General features: G+C 43.3%; 1 protein-coding gene across 5 annotated transcripts in view; it reads left to right on the top strand.

Moving 5' to 3' along the window:
• Window positions 1-17180, top strand: part of Frmd4a (FERM domain containing 4A) — a 705918-nt gene that overhangs the window by 579867 nt on the left and 108871 nt on the right. For all 5 annotated transcript variants that reach the window (XM_045135267.1, XM_045135268.1, XM_045135271.1 and 2 more), the window contains 2 exons: window positions 3550-3606; window positions 5034-5056. In XM_045135267.1, coding sequence (XP_044991202.1) covers window positions 3550-3606; window positions 5034-5056 — 80 coding nt within the window. The remainder of the gene's footprint in view (window positions 1-3549; window positions 3607-5033; window positions 5057-17180) is intronic.

Raw genomic sequence — 17180 nt, forward strand, 5'->3', positions numbered from 1 at the left:
CGACAAGGGTTTGGGGAGCTAGCTCAGTGGGTAAAGTGCTTGTCACACAAGCATGAGGACCTGAGGTCGGACCCCCAGCACCCACATAAAATCCAGGCCAGGTGATCTACACCTGTCAGCCCAGCGCTGGGAAGATGGAGACAGGAGGGTTCCCCAGGGCTTGCTGGCTGCCAGCCTAGCTGAGTCGCTGGCTTTCAGGTTCAGTGACAGAGCCTGAGGAGAGACTGAGGAAGACAGCTATCATCAGCCTCAAGCCTCCACACACACACATGTGCGCACACACGTGCATCCACACATATCCAAACGTGCAGACACGCAGGCATGCACACCACACACAGACAGAAAAGGCACTACCTCAAGTACCTCAAGGAATTGAACAAAGACGGGCAGACTGAGAAAGTCTCTTCTTCACAATTAGAATATGTCTTCACACCACTCCTCATTTGGCTTCTCTACACGCACCCTAGGCCAGCTCCCCTGAGGACATTCTCCAGTGAGATGACCCTCACACTCAATAGCTATTACATGGGGAGGGTAAGAAGTCTCAGGGAAACCTTTATCCACCTGCTGTTGCATGAGTGTGCAGCGGCTGGGGCATTTCTCTCTGTGTTCCTGTGCTCTCTTGCTGGGCTATTTTGACTTACTGTGTGTAACATCTTCAGTGGGAGATGGCCTAAGTCAAGGAGGGTAAAAACTCCCCCTTGTTAAAGGTGCCAGTCCTCAAACACCCGCTTTCCCCAAGGATACCTCTTGGCAGGGAGAGCGTGCATAAACCAGGTTAGACATTTAATAGTGTCTTGCTGGAAGCTCTACTGAGGGTAATAGAATATCACAGTTAATATTCATGGACAGAACCTCCTGGAACTGCATCATGTGTTGTGTAAAATGAAAGCTCTCTCCCCCTCCCCCACCCCTGCCTCCCTCTACTTGCGTCTCGCGTGCTCACACTGTTTGCTGTTTGCTGATGGTTGGTTTTGAGTTGCACATGTGATAAGCCCCCAGCGGATGTGAACCATTAACCTCCATTAACTGTGCTGTTGATGCAAAGGTTTGCTGAAGTGTGTACATGTGTGTGTGCATGCTTATGCATGTCTGTGTGTGCGCACATGCACACACACACACACACACACACACAAACCAATATGCTAGCAAGCCCTGGGAGCTCGTTAGGAAGTTGATTGTTGGGAAAGGAAATAGACAGTGAGAGTAGAAATGATTTATGGTGGAAACCCTGGACAGAGTTTCTGTTAAATCATTTGTACACTGTTAAATGATTTACATTCTGATGGGAGCTGGTAATCCCACAACTGCAATTCCAAACATTCTTCCACATCCCGGCACTGGCAGTCTCGATGAGTTACAGAGGCCATAAACTCTTTAGGCATAGAGAATTGTTTTCCCCTAGCCTTGCACATGCTTGTTAGGTCTTTGGGTCACACTTCAGAGGTGACTCAGTACCAAAGATTATTAACCATCTTTGAAATTCCTAGGTCTGTAAGACCTTAAGGACATCCCTCTTTCAAATGATATAGGATTGTGTGAATTACACAGGCCAATTTTGGACTCCCACAAAATAATTAGAAAGTTCTTCTGAGTTTTGTTTATAGTTCAAGTAATGCTTAACTAAAAGTAACTCTTTTAAGCTAGCTTCAATTATAAATATTATTTTGAGAATGTGTTAGCTAAGAATGAGTACTTACTGACCTAGCAGAAGGCAAGTCCTAAGCCAGGTCATGGACTGGACAAGAAGCTGTAGAGCCACAACTGTCAATAAAGCAAGTCCTATTATGTTTGGGGGATTTCTATTCTCAATAAAAGCATGGTGCTTGGCTAGCCAGTTTCAAAATTTCTCTTAGTGGATTTCACATCTATTCATTCACTGTATGATCAAAGGATATTCTTTTTTTTCTTTTCTTTTCTTTTCTTTCTTTTTTTTTTTTTTTTTGAGGTAAGTTCCCACTCTAGCCCAGGCTTCACTATGTATTCTCAGGGTGGCCTTGAACTCACAGCAATCCTCCTACCTCTGCCTCCCAAGTGCTGGGATTAAAGGCGTGCGCCACCACACCCAGCTTCAAAGGATATTCTTGAAAGAAAAATGAAGATGAGCCCAGTGTGGGGGCACTTGGGGGTGGGGGGCTTGAGCAGGAAGATTGCCACAAGTTCAAGGCTAGCCTGAGCTACAGAGTGAGGCCCTGTTTAAACGCATGTAGCTTTTGTTTGCTTAAACACATGTAGTTGAAGTTTCTTTTAAAAAGATTGGAGCATGCATGTGTTACTTAATGGCGGGGATATATTTGGATAGAAGTGTTGTTGAGGGATTTTGTTACTGTGCGTACATCATGGCATATACTTACATCAACTACGATAGTTGTGACGTTGCTAGGTGATGTAATCTTATGAGAATACTGGAGTCTGTCATTGATCCAAATGTCATTACCCAGCATATAACATATAACTATGTATAAATATATATATGTATATATATATATTAGATTTTGTTAAAGAACCAAGAAGAAGTTTGGTCTCTTCTAAGACTATGTCCCTTGATCACAGTTAAGTATTTGGGACAAAGACAAAAAGAGGAATAGCATGCTTAAATTCAATCCATATTAACACTAACCAATAAAACATTTTGCAAGTATACAAATGTTTTATATATGTACTAACAGCTACTAGCTACATTCAGCTAATATTGCTAATACAACTGAGTACTTAGATTTTTAATTTTATTTAATTCAATTTAAACTTAAGGAGCTATAATCCCATTATAACATTTCTTTCAACAAAGCCTTGCAATGGGTTCTAAAGCAGAATTCACAAAGAGAATGTGATTAGTGATTGAGCAACCATATTCCAGTGACTATTAAGATGAGCAGGTTTGTAACAAGCTGTCTTGCACCCTCACTGAGACTGGAAGTTGAAGCCTTAGAGATGGCATGCAAGCTAGGTCCACTGTGGCAAAGAGCTGTGAAAAGATGTCAGGGAATGTTGGGAACGCAGTAACTCAGAGCAGGGGCCTCAGGGACCAAAGACATCTTAAAAGTATTTGCGATTCCAAGAAGGTCCTCAGAAAACAGGATAAAGTCTGTTTTTTTTTTTAAATATATTTTATTTATTTATTTATTTGAGAGAGAGAGAGAGAGAGCAAATGGGTGCTCCAGGGCCTCCAGCCACTGCAAATGAACTCCAGATGCACATGCTCCCTTGTGCATCTGGCTTATTGGGTCCTGGAGAATCAAACTGGGATCCTTTGGCTTTGCAGGCAAATGTCTTAACCACTAAGCCATCTCTCCAGCCTGATCAAGTCTCCTTTAATAGAACTACTGTGAATAAGACTTCGTTAAAGGACCCAACTTGAAAAAGCCGTGGTGCTGCACACTGTAATCACAACACTGGGAAAGCAGAGGTGGGGGTACCATGAGTTCAAGGCTAGCCTGGGCTTCACAGTGGCACCCTGTCAAAAACATTTTTTAAAAATAATTAAGCAATTAACTACAAACAAGTGAGTAACATAGCAGACTCATCTTGCTTGTTGGCTTTCCCTTTCAGGAGCTTATTGATGTGGACAGTGAAGTGGTATTCGAATTAGCTTCCTATATTTTACAGGTAAGTTGCTCTACACTGAAAAAGTGACATACAAAATAGACAGTTCTATCTTGTCATCGGGGCATGAGCGCATAGTGCCGGCTACTCAGGAGATTAAGGTAGGGGGGCAGATTGAGGGCAGAAGTTCAAGATCGGTCTGGTCAACAGAATGGGATCCCGCCAGCAAAAGAAAATAAAGGAAAGATGGGCTGGAGAGACAACTTAGCACTTAAAGGTTCTTACTTGCAAAGCTTGACAGCCTGGGTTCAATTCCCCAGTACCCATGTAAAACCAGATGCCCAAAGGGCCACAGGTGTCTGGAATTCGTTTGCAGAGGCAGGAGGCTCTGGTATAACATTCTCTCTCTCCCATTCAAGTACCAACCAGGCCCGACCCTGCTTAGCTTCCGAGATCAGGCGAGATCGGGCGCTTTCAGGGTGGTATGGCGTAGACAACATTCTCTCTCTCTTTTTCTCTCTTGCTCTCTATCTCTCATGAATAAATAACATATTTTTAAAAAATAAAATGGGGCCTGGCGTGTGGCGCACGCCTTTAATCCCAGCACTTGGGAGGCAGAGGTAGGAGGATCGCCATGAGTTTGAGGCCACCCTGAGACTGCATAGTGAATTCCATGTCAGCCTGAACCAGAGTGAGAACCTTCCTTGAAAAACCGAAGATAATAATAAAATAGAATAAAATGGAGCTGGAGAGACGGCTTAGCAGTTAAGGTGTTTGCCTACAAAGCCAAAGGATCCTGGTTTGATTCTCCAGGACCCACATAAGCCAGATACACAAGGGGGCATGTGCATCTGTAGTTCATTTTCAGTGGCTGGAGGCCTTGGTGTGCCCATTCTCTCTCTCTCTCTCTCTCTCTCTCCCTCCCTCTCTCCCTCCCTCCCTCTTTCTGTCTCACAAATAAATAAATAAATAAATAAATAAATAAATAAATAAATAAATAGAATTTCAAAAAAGAAATAAAGAGAGGGAAAAAAACAAGTTTAAAAATAAAATAAAATAAAGGAGAGGGAGGGAGGTAAGGACAAACAGAGATCTAGACACATGTTCAGATTTAGAAACTTTAAACTTAGATAAGTTTAGACTACGGCCGAGAGGTGAAAACTCATTGTATTATATAACTTTCTAAAGTTTAATTTTGTGTCTCATCTTCAGATAACTGATATATATATTTAAGACAGGGTCTTCCTATGTACTGAAACCAACCTAAAACTCACAATTCTTCTGCCGCAACCCCAAGTACTGTGATTACAGATGCGCCCCACAATGCCTGGCTTAACGGTCTCTCTTAATTGCATTCCTATAACAAATGGTGATTAGCAGTAAAAGCTGACCTTCCCTTATTATCAGAGGAGCTTTCATGACTCTATAATGTATTTTAACATTTTTACAATGTATTTGTATTTTACTGATGTTATTTTTTTCTTCTACAGGAGGCAAAAGGAGATTTTTCTAGGTAAGTTTACAAAAGTTGCTTTTGTGTGGGGGGTGGGGGTTCTTAAAACATATTCCGTTGCTTTCTTATTAAAAGAAACAGCCTGGGGCTGGATAGATGGCTTAGCAGTTAAGCACTTGCCTGTGAAGCCTAAGGACCCTGGTTCGAGACTCAATACCCCAGGACCCACGTTTGTCAGATGCACAAGGGGGCACATGCATCTGGAGTTTGTTTGCAGTGGCTGGAGGCCCTGGCGTACCCATTATCTCTCTCTGTCTCTCTATCTGCCTCTTTCTCTCTCTGTCGCTGTCAAATAAATAATTAAAATAAACGACAAAAATTTAAAAAATAAATAAATAAAACAAACAGCCTGACCTGCCCGCTGTAGGATGCTGTATGAATTGATGTGATCCGGCTACCTATCTGTCAACTGAAACAGGCAGCTCTGGCAGAGAAAGGACAACGGAAGTGCAGATACCATTTTATAGTAAATGCTGTCCTCTGTGTCACTGAAAAGTTGAGCTCTGAGTTCAGTGACACCATTGTCCTCAGGTTTGATAGGTTGGTCAAGTGTCTGTGTGGAGTGTAAAGTCGCTTCTGTGGGAGGTCTGACTGCAGACACGTGACAGCCTAACAAGTATCCGGGCATCTTTTTTCCTCTCAGTTTAGTCCCTGGCCTACAAGGGGAAATAAAGGTCACTGTCTGGTTTCAGGGAAGTGTTACAACAGGGGAATTCCTGCCTTTCTGCAAAAGATGCCATGTTGAAAAAACATAGACTGAATTCTTCAGAACAGCTTAATAATTCTACAAAATTTCAAACTTGAGCCAGGCATGGTGGCGCACGCCTTTAATCCCAGCACTCGGGAGGCAGAGGAAGGAGGATCGCTGAGAGTCTAAGGCCACCCTGAGACTACTACATAGTGAATTCCAGGTCAGCCTGAGCTAGAGCGAGACTCTGCCTCAAAAAAACAAAACAAAAAATTCAAACTTGAGGACTGGGAAGAAAGTCCCATAGGTAAAGTGCTTGCTGTGCGAGCATAAGGACCTAAGAGTGGGTCCCCAGAACCCATGCACAAATGCTTGCTGGGGTGACGCACGCCTGCAATCCTAGCACGAGGGACATGGCGCCAGGCAAGCCCTTGGCCTCAGTGGCTAGTTTAGCTGAGTCAGTGAGCTCTAGATTCAGCAAGAGACCTTGTCTCAAAACACTAGGTGGAGAACAACTGAGGAAGCCCCTCACCGTCAACCTCCAGCGTGCACACTTGCACGAACACACATATGCATACACTCCATACGGGGAAGACAAAAGAATTTAGAAAAGAAGAAACAGTAAACTTCAATCCTGCCACTCCCACGTTAAGCACCGCCCATTGAACAGGATGGCTGAATGAGCCCTGTGTCTCATGCCCCTCACCGAGCACTCCCAGAGCAGAGGATTATAGCCAACCCCCAACAGGGCTAACTGTTTAAAGACAGTCATATTCCAGGTGTTCTGTCTTATCAGCCTCCACTGAGATATACTCAGGATAGCCAACTCTTTAGGATCCGAGTCTACAGAGATGCCAGGCACATGGGGTATACAGCTGTGGAGGGCTTGCCCAGTATACAGGAGGCTTTGAGTTCTGCCCCCAGCAGTGGGGAAAGAAAAGGATACATGGCTCCAGTCCATCAGGAAAAGTGGAGAAAATTAGTATCAAAAAGAAACATAGGAGCCAAGTGTGGTGGCGCATGCCTTTAATCCCAGCACTCGGGAGGCAGCAAGGTAGGAGGATTGCCATGAGTTTGAGACCACCCTGATACTACATAGTGAATTCAGGTCAGCCTGGGCTACAGCGATACCCTACCTCAAAAAATAAAAACATAAAAAGAAACTTAGGGCTGGGGAGATAGCTTTGCAGTTAAGGCGCTTGCCTGCAAAGCCAAAGGACACAGGTTCAATTCCCCAGTACCCATTTAAAGGCAGACAGATGCACAATGTGAGGTGGCACATGAGTCTGGAGTTCGTTTGCAGTGACTGGAGCCCTTGGAGCCCCCATTCTCTCTCTCTCCCTTCCTCCCTCTCTCTCTCTCTCTTTCTCTGCCTCTTTCTCTCTCTCTCAAATAATATATATATATATATGTATGTATATATTTATTTATTTATTTATTTATATTTAACAAAAGAAACATAGGGGCTAGGGAGATGGCTCAGTGCTTGCTTTCAAAGCCTGATGGCCTGGGTTCAATTCACCAGTACCCACATAAAACCAGATGCACAGAGTGGCAGGAGGCCCTGGCACACACACACATTCTGTCTCTCTCTCTCTCTCTCTTTCAAATAAATAAGTAAAATATTTTTTAAAAAAACATAAATAGCTATCTTTGAGGGATTTAATCTACCAGTGCACCCTAATCAAATCTGAGGTATGTGTCCTCAGCAAAAGGAACAACTACTTTTAAAATCTAAAACACTGGTTAGCAATTTTTTTTTTTTCTGTAAATGGCCAAAAATTTTGGGCTTCCCAGGTCACATAGTCTCTACTGCATTAAAGGAAGTTCGGGTGATAGGTCAACTGATGAGCACGCTTGTGTGAGTTCTCTACTCATCGCTGTGACAAAATACCTGACAAGAAGCCACTTAAGGAAGGAGCGTGTTCACTCTGGTGACAGGAGGAGCAAGAAGCAGAGCTGGTCACATGGCATCGAGACTGAGGAAGAGAGAGACCAGAAAGTGGGACCAGGCCTGCCCCCAGAGAGTCACATCCTCCAAATAAAAGCTCCACCTCCTGAAAGTTAGGGGACCTTCCCAACAGCGCCACCCGCTGGGGACCAAGTGGTCAAACATGTGTGTCTGTGGAGGCATTTCACATCCAAACCACAATAGCCGTATTTCATTAAAGCTTTATTTAGGGACACGGAAATCTGAATACTATTTAAGTGTTCACGTATCATCAACTTTTTGTTCACGACCTCCTCTTCTGACTTCTTCTGCACTCAAAAATGTAAAAGCCATTCTTAGTTGGTGGGCTGTACCTGGCCAAGACAATGGTTTGTTTGAGCCGTGGGCTTCATTTCACTGACCCCTGTTCTAACTTGTAGGCCCTTCAGCTTAATTTGAACATGTGAATGGGAAGACTCCCTTTATTTGGGGCTCCCACATGCTTAGCAGGATTCCGAGGTGGTCAGAGTTTTAGTAGACGCCTTTATTTGGTTTACAGTGCCAGATCTGAGTTTCTTCTTGGGACACTGGCTCAACTCCAGTCAGAACGTAGTGACTTGTCTCCATTATTGACCAGTGGGCACTTCTTGCCTATCCTGCATGCTTATGCACTTTTTTCCTGTAAAGAAGTGAAAACTCATGGGCACTCGAGAAAATAGCTGTTTGGCTTGCTACAAATCCACTTCTGCCTGAGTATGAGAAGTGTTAACTGGAAAACCTGAACATGGCTGAGGGGTCCATCACAGATTACCAGATCTGTTGAGTGAGGCATTTTCCAGTCATAGACACTGTAGCCTGTAATGTTCTGTTCTTTGTTACTTTCTTATGACCTTCGCTTGGGATTGGAATTCAGGCTTTTGATAAGTGCAAGTCCATTTACTTAAGAGATTTCTGGAGTCCTGTAAGAAGTGGTTGGAAAACCACACATCCAGTAGACTCCAGTGTCTAATGTACTTACTCTGAAGACACTTTTTCATTTGCCGGCTTAAAACCTTGCTGTAAATATTAGTTACTTTTGTGGATACCCTGACAGGGTGGAATGTGAACTAAGACCAACCTCCTCTGGCCCTACAGATCATGGGAACATGGCCACCCGGCCAGCCGGCAGGGAGCAAGAGCAGGCCTGGCCCCACAGTCACTCACGGCTCCCTCGTGTGCTCCAGCATGCCCGCATGTGGACTGGGAGCAGAAACCCAGGGGGAGCTGGCGGGGCTCCATTTGTCAGAGCTGTCTCGTAGCCTGTTTGTAGCTACAGCTGTCTGGGGAGAGAAATAGCTGGCAGGGGAGCAGAAGGTCAGGCACCTCATCCCTTAAAACTCATGCAACAGGGGCTGGAAAGATGGCTTAGCAGTTAAGATGTTTTCCTGCAAAGCCAAAGGACCCAGGTTCGACTCCCCAGGACCCATGTAAGCAAGATGCACAAGGGAGTGCATGCATCTGGAGTTCGTTTGCAGTGGCTAGAGGCCATTCTCTCTCTCTCTCTCTCTCTCTCTCTCTCTCTCTCAAATAAAAAAATAAATAAAAATTAAAAATGACTCATGTGACAGTAGAGTAATCCACTATATGTGAGCCCCTGGTATGCACTCATTTCTGGAGCAGGCCCAAGACCAGTAGCTCTTCAGAGAAAAAGAGTATGCTCGAGTTTTAGAATGTGTGTGGCTCTCCCAGTCTACTTCTGGAAAGTTCCCCAAAACAGTGAAGTTTGCACCTTTCGTTTTAGTGACTGGACTTGGGCATTTTAGATGTCCCATTTGCATAATTTTGTCTTATGGAAAGCAAGTTTTGCTAATAGTCATTAATTCTTGACTATGCAACGTTAGTTGCAGATAACTGAATGGCTTTAACTTGCCAACGTCCCCTGTAAATAGCATCAGTAATAAGATGCCAGCTTAAAAATGCAGACCTTGGGAGGAGGTTTTTGTATGCTTGACACAGAGCTCAAGGCTTAAAATTCTAAAATATCCCAGAACCCAAATGATTACATAGCCTTTTAAGTTGCTGACCTCACACAAAAATCAAAGTAACTGTTCCAGAACCTAAGGTCTTAAATCTATCACTGTCATAAAAACCTACCTTACTCAGGGCACTGTCATTTCTACCCTTATATTTTTGTGCATGTACTGATTCGAATGTGGAATGAGTGTTAAAAACCTACAAATCATGAATGCAACTCCCTTGAAGCCTAGTAAAGAAGCAGTTTTTATGAGAGAGAAGTGGAAAGCCAGACATACGTCACACTCCCCTGGAAAGAACATATGAACACAGCCCAGAACCACATCCACTGTCTCAGGCACCTTGTAGGCTCTGCTGTTCCTTCTTTTGGCCACTTGCTTTGCTCAGCCGATCTGAAGGCCACTCCTCTCTATGTCTCTTCTTCCAGTTAATGGAAATGACCATTTTCGAGTCTTTCTAAACGCGGCAGGGAAAGGTCGGGTTTAGCAGCGCTGAAAGCAGGTGACAAGCATAGTCAGATAAGTCAGAATTATCTGTGAGAGGGAGAAATCAGTACTGTGCATGTTGATGTTTGACACAGGGTAGACAAAAGTGTATGAAGCAGTTAGGAAATGGTCTTATCTAAAAATAATGTTTTCTCACTCGTATTATTTTCCGTAACAGCATGGGTTGATATACATGCAAAAAAAAAAAAAAACAACTCATGTCTGTCACCATTCAGAAAATCAGCAGCATTGGCATTTATGTTTAAAAACAATTGAGTTGCCTCAAGATGTTAGTCAAGGCAGAAAAAGGAATGCACATTAGCTTCAGTGGCCAATGCTGAATCAGACTGAGCAGCTCTGCTTAGATTGTCACAGGCAGACATAGTCAGCTAACTGATGTCGCCTATGAGTGGCACAAACTTTGCTCATCACAAATGCTGTAGTGTTTGGAGTGCTCAGCACTTTTTACTGTCATTTTTGTTTAAATCCTTGAGCTATGGCGAAAATATATATATTCTCTTCCTTACTAAAGTCAGTATAAAGACACTGCTGACCCACCGGCAAGGAGATCCTAACTTGCTGGTGAGATTCTCATTTCATTTGATCGAAGACATCATCATGCTTTACTAGGCAAGGTTTTAGGTATAAGAATTTGTTTTGTGGGTATTTTTCTCATACAGGGAGGTTAGTTGAAAACACCATTGAACAGTCTCCTTACTGTGTGAATCTTGAGAATGACCTTACTTGTCATCTTTTGCCAGCCCTTCTGATCATTCTGGAAATGGGCACATTTTTTTTTAAGAAAATAATCTTTGGGGGCTGGAGAGATGGCTTAGTGGTTAAGCGCTTGCCTGTGAAGTCTAAGGACCCCAGTTTGAGGCTCGATTCCCCAGGACCCACGTTAGCCAGATGCACAAGGGGGCGCACACATCTGGAGTTTGTTTGCAGTGGCTGGAGGCCCTGGCGTGCCCATCCCCCCCCCCGCCTCTTTCTCTTTCTGTCTGTAGCTCTCAAATAAATAAATAAAAATAAACAAAAAAATTTTTTAAAAATAAAAAGAAAAAAAATAATCTTGGGGGCTGGGGAGATGGCTGAGTAGATATAACACTTGCTAAGCAAGCATAGGACTAGAGTTCAGATCCCTAACAGCTCCATCAAATCCTGGGTGGCCATGGTGGCCCTCAGCACTTGGGAGGCAACAGGGGATCTCTAGGTAAGCTGGAAGACTAGCTGGACAGATGAGCCTTGGATTCAAGTGAGGGACTCTATCTCAGTCGATAAGCTGAGAAGCAATAGAGTAAGACACCTGATATAAACCTTTAGCCTCTACATGCAAGTGTGCCCACATACATGTACACAACACACATAGACATCCAAAAATTATAATCATAATAATTTTTGAGATAGGCATGTTAGCCCATGCCTATAATCCTAGAACTCAGGAGGCTGAGACAAAAGGATCACTGTGAGTTCAAGGCCAGTGTGGGCTACAGAGTATAGACCCTTTCTCAAAATAATAATGATAATCATTATTATTATAACAACAACAATAATAATAACTTACACATTTTGCAATGTTGAATGAGTTTAAACTGCTTGATGCTGAATAAGACAAATCATAAGTATTCAAACCACACTACCCCTGACATAAGGAATCCTCAGCCCATTAACAGAGCTAATAAAAAACATCTGTCACGTGGAATTATTTGCTAACAAGATTTATTGAAACCTAATCAATAAAGCTCTGTTGCTCTGTGCTGTCTACTAGGACCCAGAAGCACCTTTGTTACTGAGGGTCAGACATGGTGGTGCCAGTCATTCAAGCATGAGCTATATGACGAGCCGTAAGCTAGCAATACCTGAAAAGGACTCGTGTTAGGCAGAGTCCATATAAACACCCACGGGCCACACGCGGCATGCCTGTGACTGCTGTCCTTCCCCGTTGAGCGGGGCCTCTCACACACGCAGAGCAATGAGGGGTGCAGCGGGCTCACCATTCCAAATAACCAGAGACAAAGGAAAGAAGTGAAGCTTTGGCCGAATACCTGGGAGTCAACTTTTGTGACATCTCTGTTTGCTATTTTGTGCATTGCTATCACCAAAATGCCTGACAAAAACAAGTTAGGAGAGGAAGGATGGATTTTGGCTCACAGTTTCGGCAGGTTCAGTCCATAGTCACGTGTCCTCAAGCTCTGCAGAGCAGCATGGCATGGGGGAGGGGAAGGGGAGCAGTGGGAAGTGCTCACTTTGTGGCAGACTGGAAACAGAGCACACCATAGGAAGTGGCCAGGGGTAACATATCTCTAATGACCTAATTACCTAGTGACCTAATGCTTTTGGCTAGGTCCTGCCTGTTACCAAAGTTTCCAGAACCTTCTAACATCCCCAACTAGGGACAAAGCATTGAAAACAAGAGCCTGTGGAGGGCATTTCAGATTAAAACCATAGCAACATCTGTACAATATTAAATGCTGGTTCACAAGGGAGACTATGAGCTTATCATTGTTTAATGGTCAGGAAGAAATCTTCCTGTGCCCTGTGACATCAATCTGTAGAATTCTTCTTCTACTTCATTTAAAAAAAAAAAACTCTGCTTTTATAAATAAAGCAACATGTTACTTAATCAATAGAGACAACTAGGAGTCCTTCATTCACAAGGAAAATTGATTTTCTCCTCCATTAGAAGAGGAGATGGAGTGTTTATTTGTGCTGAAAAATTCCCATTAACTTCCAGAGGTGCATGTTCTTAGGTCCCTGGGAGAGCAATTGGATGCAAAAGACCTTTTAATAGTTTATCTTCTGTAAACTGCAAGACTGTGTGATTGCTAGTCTAGAAAGAGACTTTTATGACCAAAAAGGGCTGCCCATTTGATTTTTCTTTCTTTCTATTTTTGAATTCAAAGTTCATTTGTAATGAATATAAGCTAAAGTTGGCTTACTGGTCTTTGAAAGCTTCAGGTTCAGAAATCTTTTTGGTCAGGCCAGAGAACGCAGTCACAACGCAAGCATGAAGTTCAAAAGACCAACAGGCAAAGAAGACAAAGAGCTCATTTTCTCCCCAAAATCTCCCTTTTTTTGCATTTACTTTATTTTATTTTATTATGCTGCATTACATAAAGCCATTTTCATGCAAATATATAATGTATTTACGCATGTTCTCATCCATGCTTTACGTCCCTCCCATTAATCACCTTGTTCCCTAGACACTTTAGCTAAAAAAATTCTTTTGAAAGTAATATATATACTGATACCAATGGTTAGCTCATAAAAGAAGATGGCATTGAGTGTTTGTTACTCTAAAGTAACAGTCTGTGAATTACAGCCCCAAATCACTAATGTGTGACCCCATGCTTGCCCAAGTCTTAACTAAGGAGGAGCAGTTTAAAGACATTATTAGACTGTGATGGTTGATGTTGATTGTCAACTTGACAGGGCTAAGATCATCCGTGAGGGAGTTGTAGCTTGGGTTAGCCTTTCTGGGTGTCTGTGAGGGGCTATCTTGATTAGACGGAGGTAGTACTGTTCTATGGCCGGGTCCCGGGCTGTGGAAAGGGGAGAGAGCTGGCTGACAGCAGCCGTCCTCACTCTGCCTCCTCACTGCACTGACTGTGACCAGCTGCTTCCAGATCCTGCCGCCAGGCCTTCCGTGCCATGGTGGATACTGGGCCCTGGACCTGCAAGCTGCAATAAACCCTTTCTCCCCTAAGCTGAGTTTGGTCAGGTATTTTGTCTCAGTGATGAGAAGCTGAATAAACGTAGGTCTTTTGATTGTGTGGGGTCTATTTTCCTACAATTGTTTTCTGTTGAGGAGGAGTGAGGACATGATCTCAATCTGTAGTCCAAGCTGGCCTCAAACTCATGATCGTCCTGAGTGCTAGGATTTACAGGCGTGCACCACTGTGTGATATGGCTGTCAACTTGACAGGACCTAGAGTTACATAGGGAACAAGCCTTTGGGCACATCTAAAAGGTGTCATTACATAGATCAAGTCAGCCTCTGGGCATGGCTGGGAGGGGTTCTCTAGATGTGGTTAATGAGGTAGAAAAGTGGGCAGTGCTGTCCCTGGGCTGGAGCTCTGTACTGAGTGAAAATGAGAATGCAAACCTGTCATGCACATTGTCTGTCTCTCTCCCTCCTTCATCACTACGGGCTGAATTTGCTCCTGCCAACATGATAGATTTAACCCTTCAAACTGGGAGCCAAAGTCAACCCTTCCTCTCTGAAGTTGCTTCTGCCAGGCGTTTTGTCACAGCAACAAGAAAGGTGACTAATACAATCACCATGACTGGCTCCTATAATTGCTTAATTGCCACAAAAGTGAAAACAGCTGTTCCTATCATATGGCAAGAGAAACAGATTTGCTGAGATTTTTAGATAACTAGTATAAAAATGTCCAGGCTGTTATGCTAGTGATAGACAACATTTAGCATATAATTTACATAACCTTACCAGCTTTGTCACAATCTAAACTTGTGAATGTCCCTAGTGGAAACTTCCTTGGGAAAATGACATCTATTGAACTTGAAGCACACCTATCATCACAAAAAAAAGATCTTGTGTGAGGGAAGAATTGAGATTAATGTGACCATCATGACTGGGTGGAGTTTTCCCATGATTTGAAAGTGACCTGGGGAATCATGAGTCATTTGGGAGCAGCTGGACCCTTGACAGCAAGCACTCTTCAAAGGGAAGAATCTGGGAATGTAAAGTGAAATGCTCAATGGCAAAGGTGTAAACAGTCACACAAAGCATTGTTTTGTTCACACTTCAGCTTCCAAGGGTGTGATTCACATTTGCAAAATGTAGAAAAGTACTGATAGAGTTTGTTTTTTGTAAGATGATATTCTTCACATCTGATGGGAATTGCTAAAATATAGTTAGAAGAAAACTTTGTGCTATGACACCTCATTTCTTTAGTTAAGCATTTATTTAATCTCGCTTTGTGCATCTGGTTTTATGCGGGTACTGGGAATCGAACCCAGGCCATGAGGCTCTGCAAAGAATTGCCTTAATGGCTGAGTCATCTCTCTAGCCTCCATTTATTTAGCCTCAGTATCATATTTTTTTTTTAGTGAAGTCTGAATGGCAAAGAAGTTCTTGACTATGACAGTACCATCAGGTTTGCAGAATTGAGATTTCCAAGATAAAGTCTGGCATTATAGAAAATTAATCAGTTGTTTTCTCCATGCTATTTGTATAAGAAGTTTTGCCTAAATCACAGGCTTAGAAAACAGTTTTTAACTCATTTTTCATTTTATACATTTACAACTAAACTAGAAATTCACAAGAATTTCATTGCAAGATAGGAAAACCAGATTCGCTAATCAGGAAAGGAATCTTCTTTATATGAGGATAATTAGTGTAATAACAAAGGCTTATAATTTATAAGTTTGACTGTAGCTTTGCCAAATTAACATGGCATATTTACCCAGACATATGCTCAGAATCCAGAATCCTAAACTGTAAAAAAAAAAAAACAAAAAACCATGCGCGCACACACACACACACACACACACACACACACACACACAAATCTCTAAAGGTCCCCAGGTGTTTCCCTTTGTTTGCAGATGTCAGACAAAATTGCAGAAGATTCACATACACGTGAGATACTGCCCCACTGTGAAAGACCCCTATGCCATCTGCCAAGCCCTGCCCTTCCCTGCACCCCTGGGAAAGAAAGTCCCCATGTCATCCCCAAGTCCTTACCTTCCCTGCTCCCCTAGGAAAGAGAGACCCCATGTCATCCCCAAGTCCTTACCTCCCCTGCTCCCCTGGGAAAGAGAGGCCCCCATGTCATCCCCAAGTCCTTATCTTCCCTTCACCCCTGGGAAAGAGAGACCCCATGTCATCCCCAAGTCCTTACCTTCCCTGCTCCCCTGGGAAAGCAGGTGAGGGAAAGGAACTAGGCAAATGGCTTCCCATTTTCTTTTTTTATTTGTACTTGGCGCACCCGAACAGTAAAGGGGGTAGAGGAAGACAGTAGGAAAGACAAAGAGATCGATCCCTGCATGCTTTCTAAAATCGAGAGAACAAACGTCCATAGCTTTTCAACTAATCCATCTTAGAATCTTTTTGTTCGTTATATTAAATAAATAAAGGAATGCTGATCACAATTCATGTCTGAGACTTGAGGGTGGCAGGGCCTCTGTCGTCAGCGTGGCCCAGATTCGAGGTAGTTGTGATTCAATACTGGCACCGGTGTTCCTTCACGCCCTGAGTAGGGCCTGGGGCAGAACCTGGCATCAAATGTTTCTCCACTTCTGAGTGAAGACAGCCAGGTGGGAGAGACGTAGGTCAAACATGCCCTCAGGTATAAATGTAGTTTTGGCGGGCTAGTGATATGGCTGAGCAATTAAGTGTGCTGCCAGTGAAAACATGAGGGCCTGAGGTGGCCTGAGCCCCCAGCCCCAGGTCAATTCTTCAGTACGCAAATAAACAGTCGGCTGAAGTTCAGGGGGAGGGGGCATGCACATCTATAACCTCAGTCCTGTAGGGTAATAGGAACTGGGGAATTTCTGGGGCTTAAAATACCTGCAACTCCAGAATCAGTGAGAGACTTTGATGCTCTCTTGTGGCCTCTACAAGTGCTCACATAGGACGCTGCATCATACAAATATACAAATGCATATCACACACACACACACACACACACACACACACCACATCATATACATGCATGCTCATGAGTAGATATAGGTCTGCCACCAAGTGTGTCAAGAAAAGTTTGTTTGTTGGACCCTTTTGGATTTTGGAATTGTTTGGAAAGAGATCGGGGGAAAGGGGGCCTGCAATGCCCTTATTTTACTTAGGAAGTTTCTTTGCCTTGGAAAGCCATGTCTTTATGATAGACACATTAAATATGGAGGATTTGGTTTAGATATAGCATCCTGGTATCACCCTTTCTGAGTTTCTGGTTATTCTCTTGTATTACCCTAGTTTTGTTTTTATATCAGTGGTTTCAGAAAGAATTCTTCCACAGTAAGCTACTCTATTGGCTCCAAATT

Source organism: Jaculus jaculus, chromosome 15 (genome assembly GCF_020740685.1).
Source record: "Jaculus jaculus isolate mJacJac1 chromosome 15, mJacJac1.mat.Y.cur, whole genome shotgun sequence".
Taxonomy (NCBI): Eukaryota; Metazoa; Chordata; class Mammalia; order Rodentia; family Dipodidae; genus Jaculus; species Jaculus jaculus.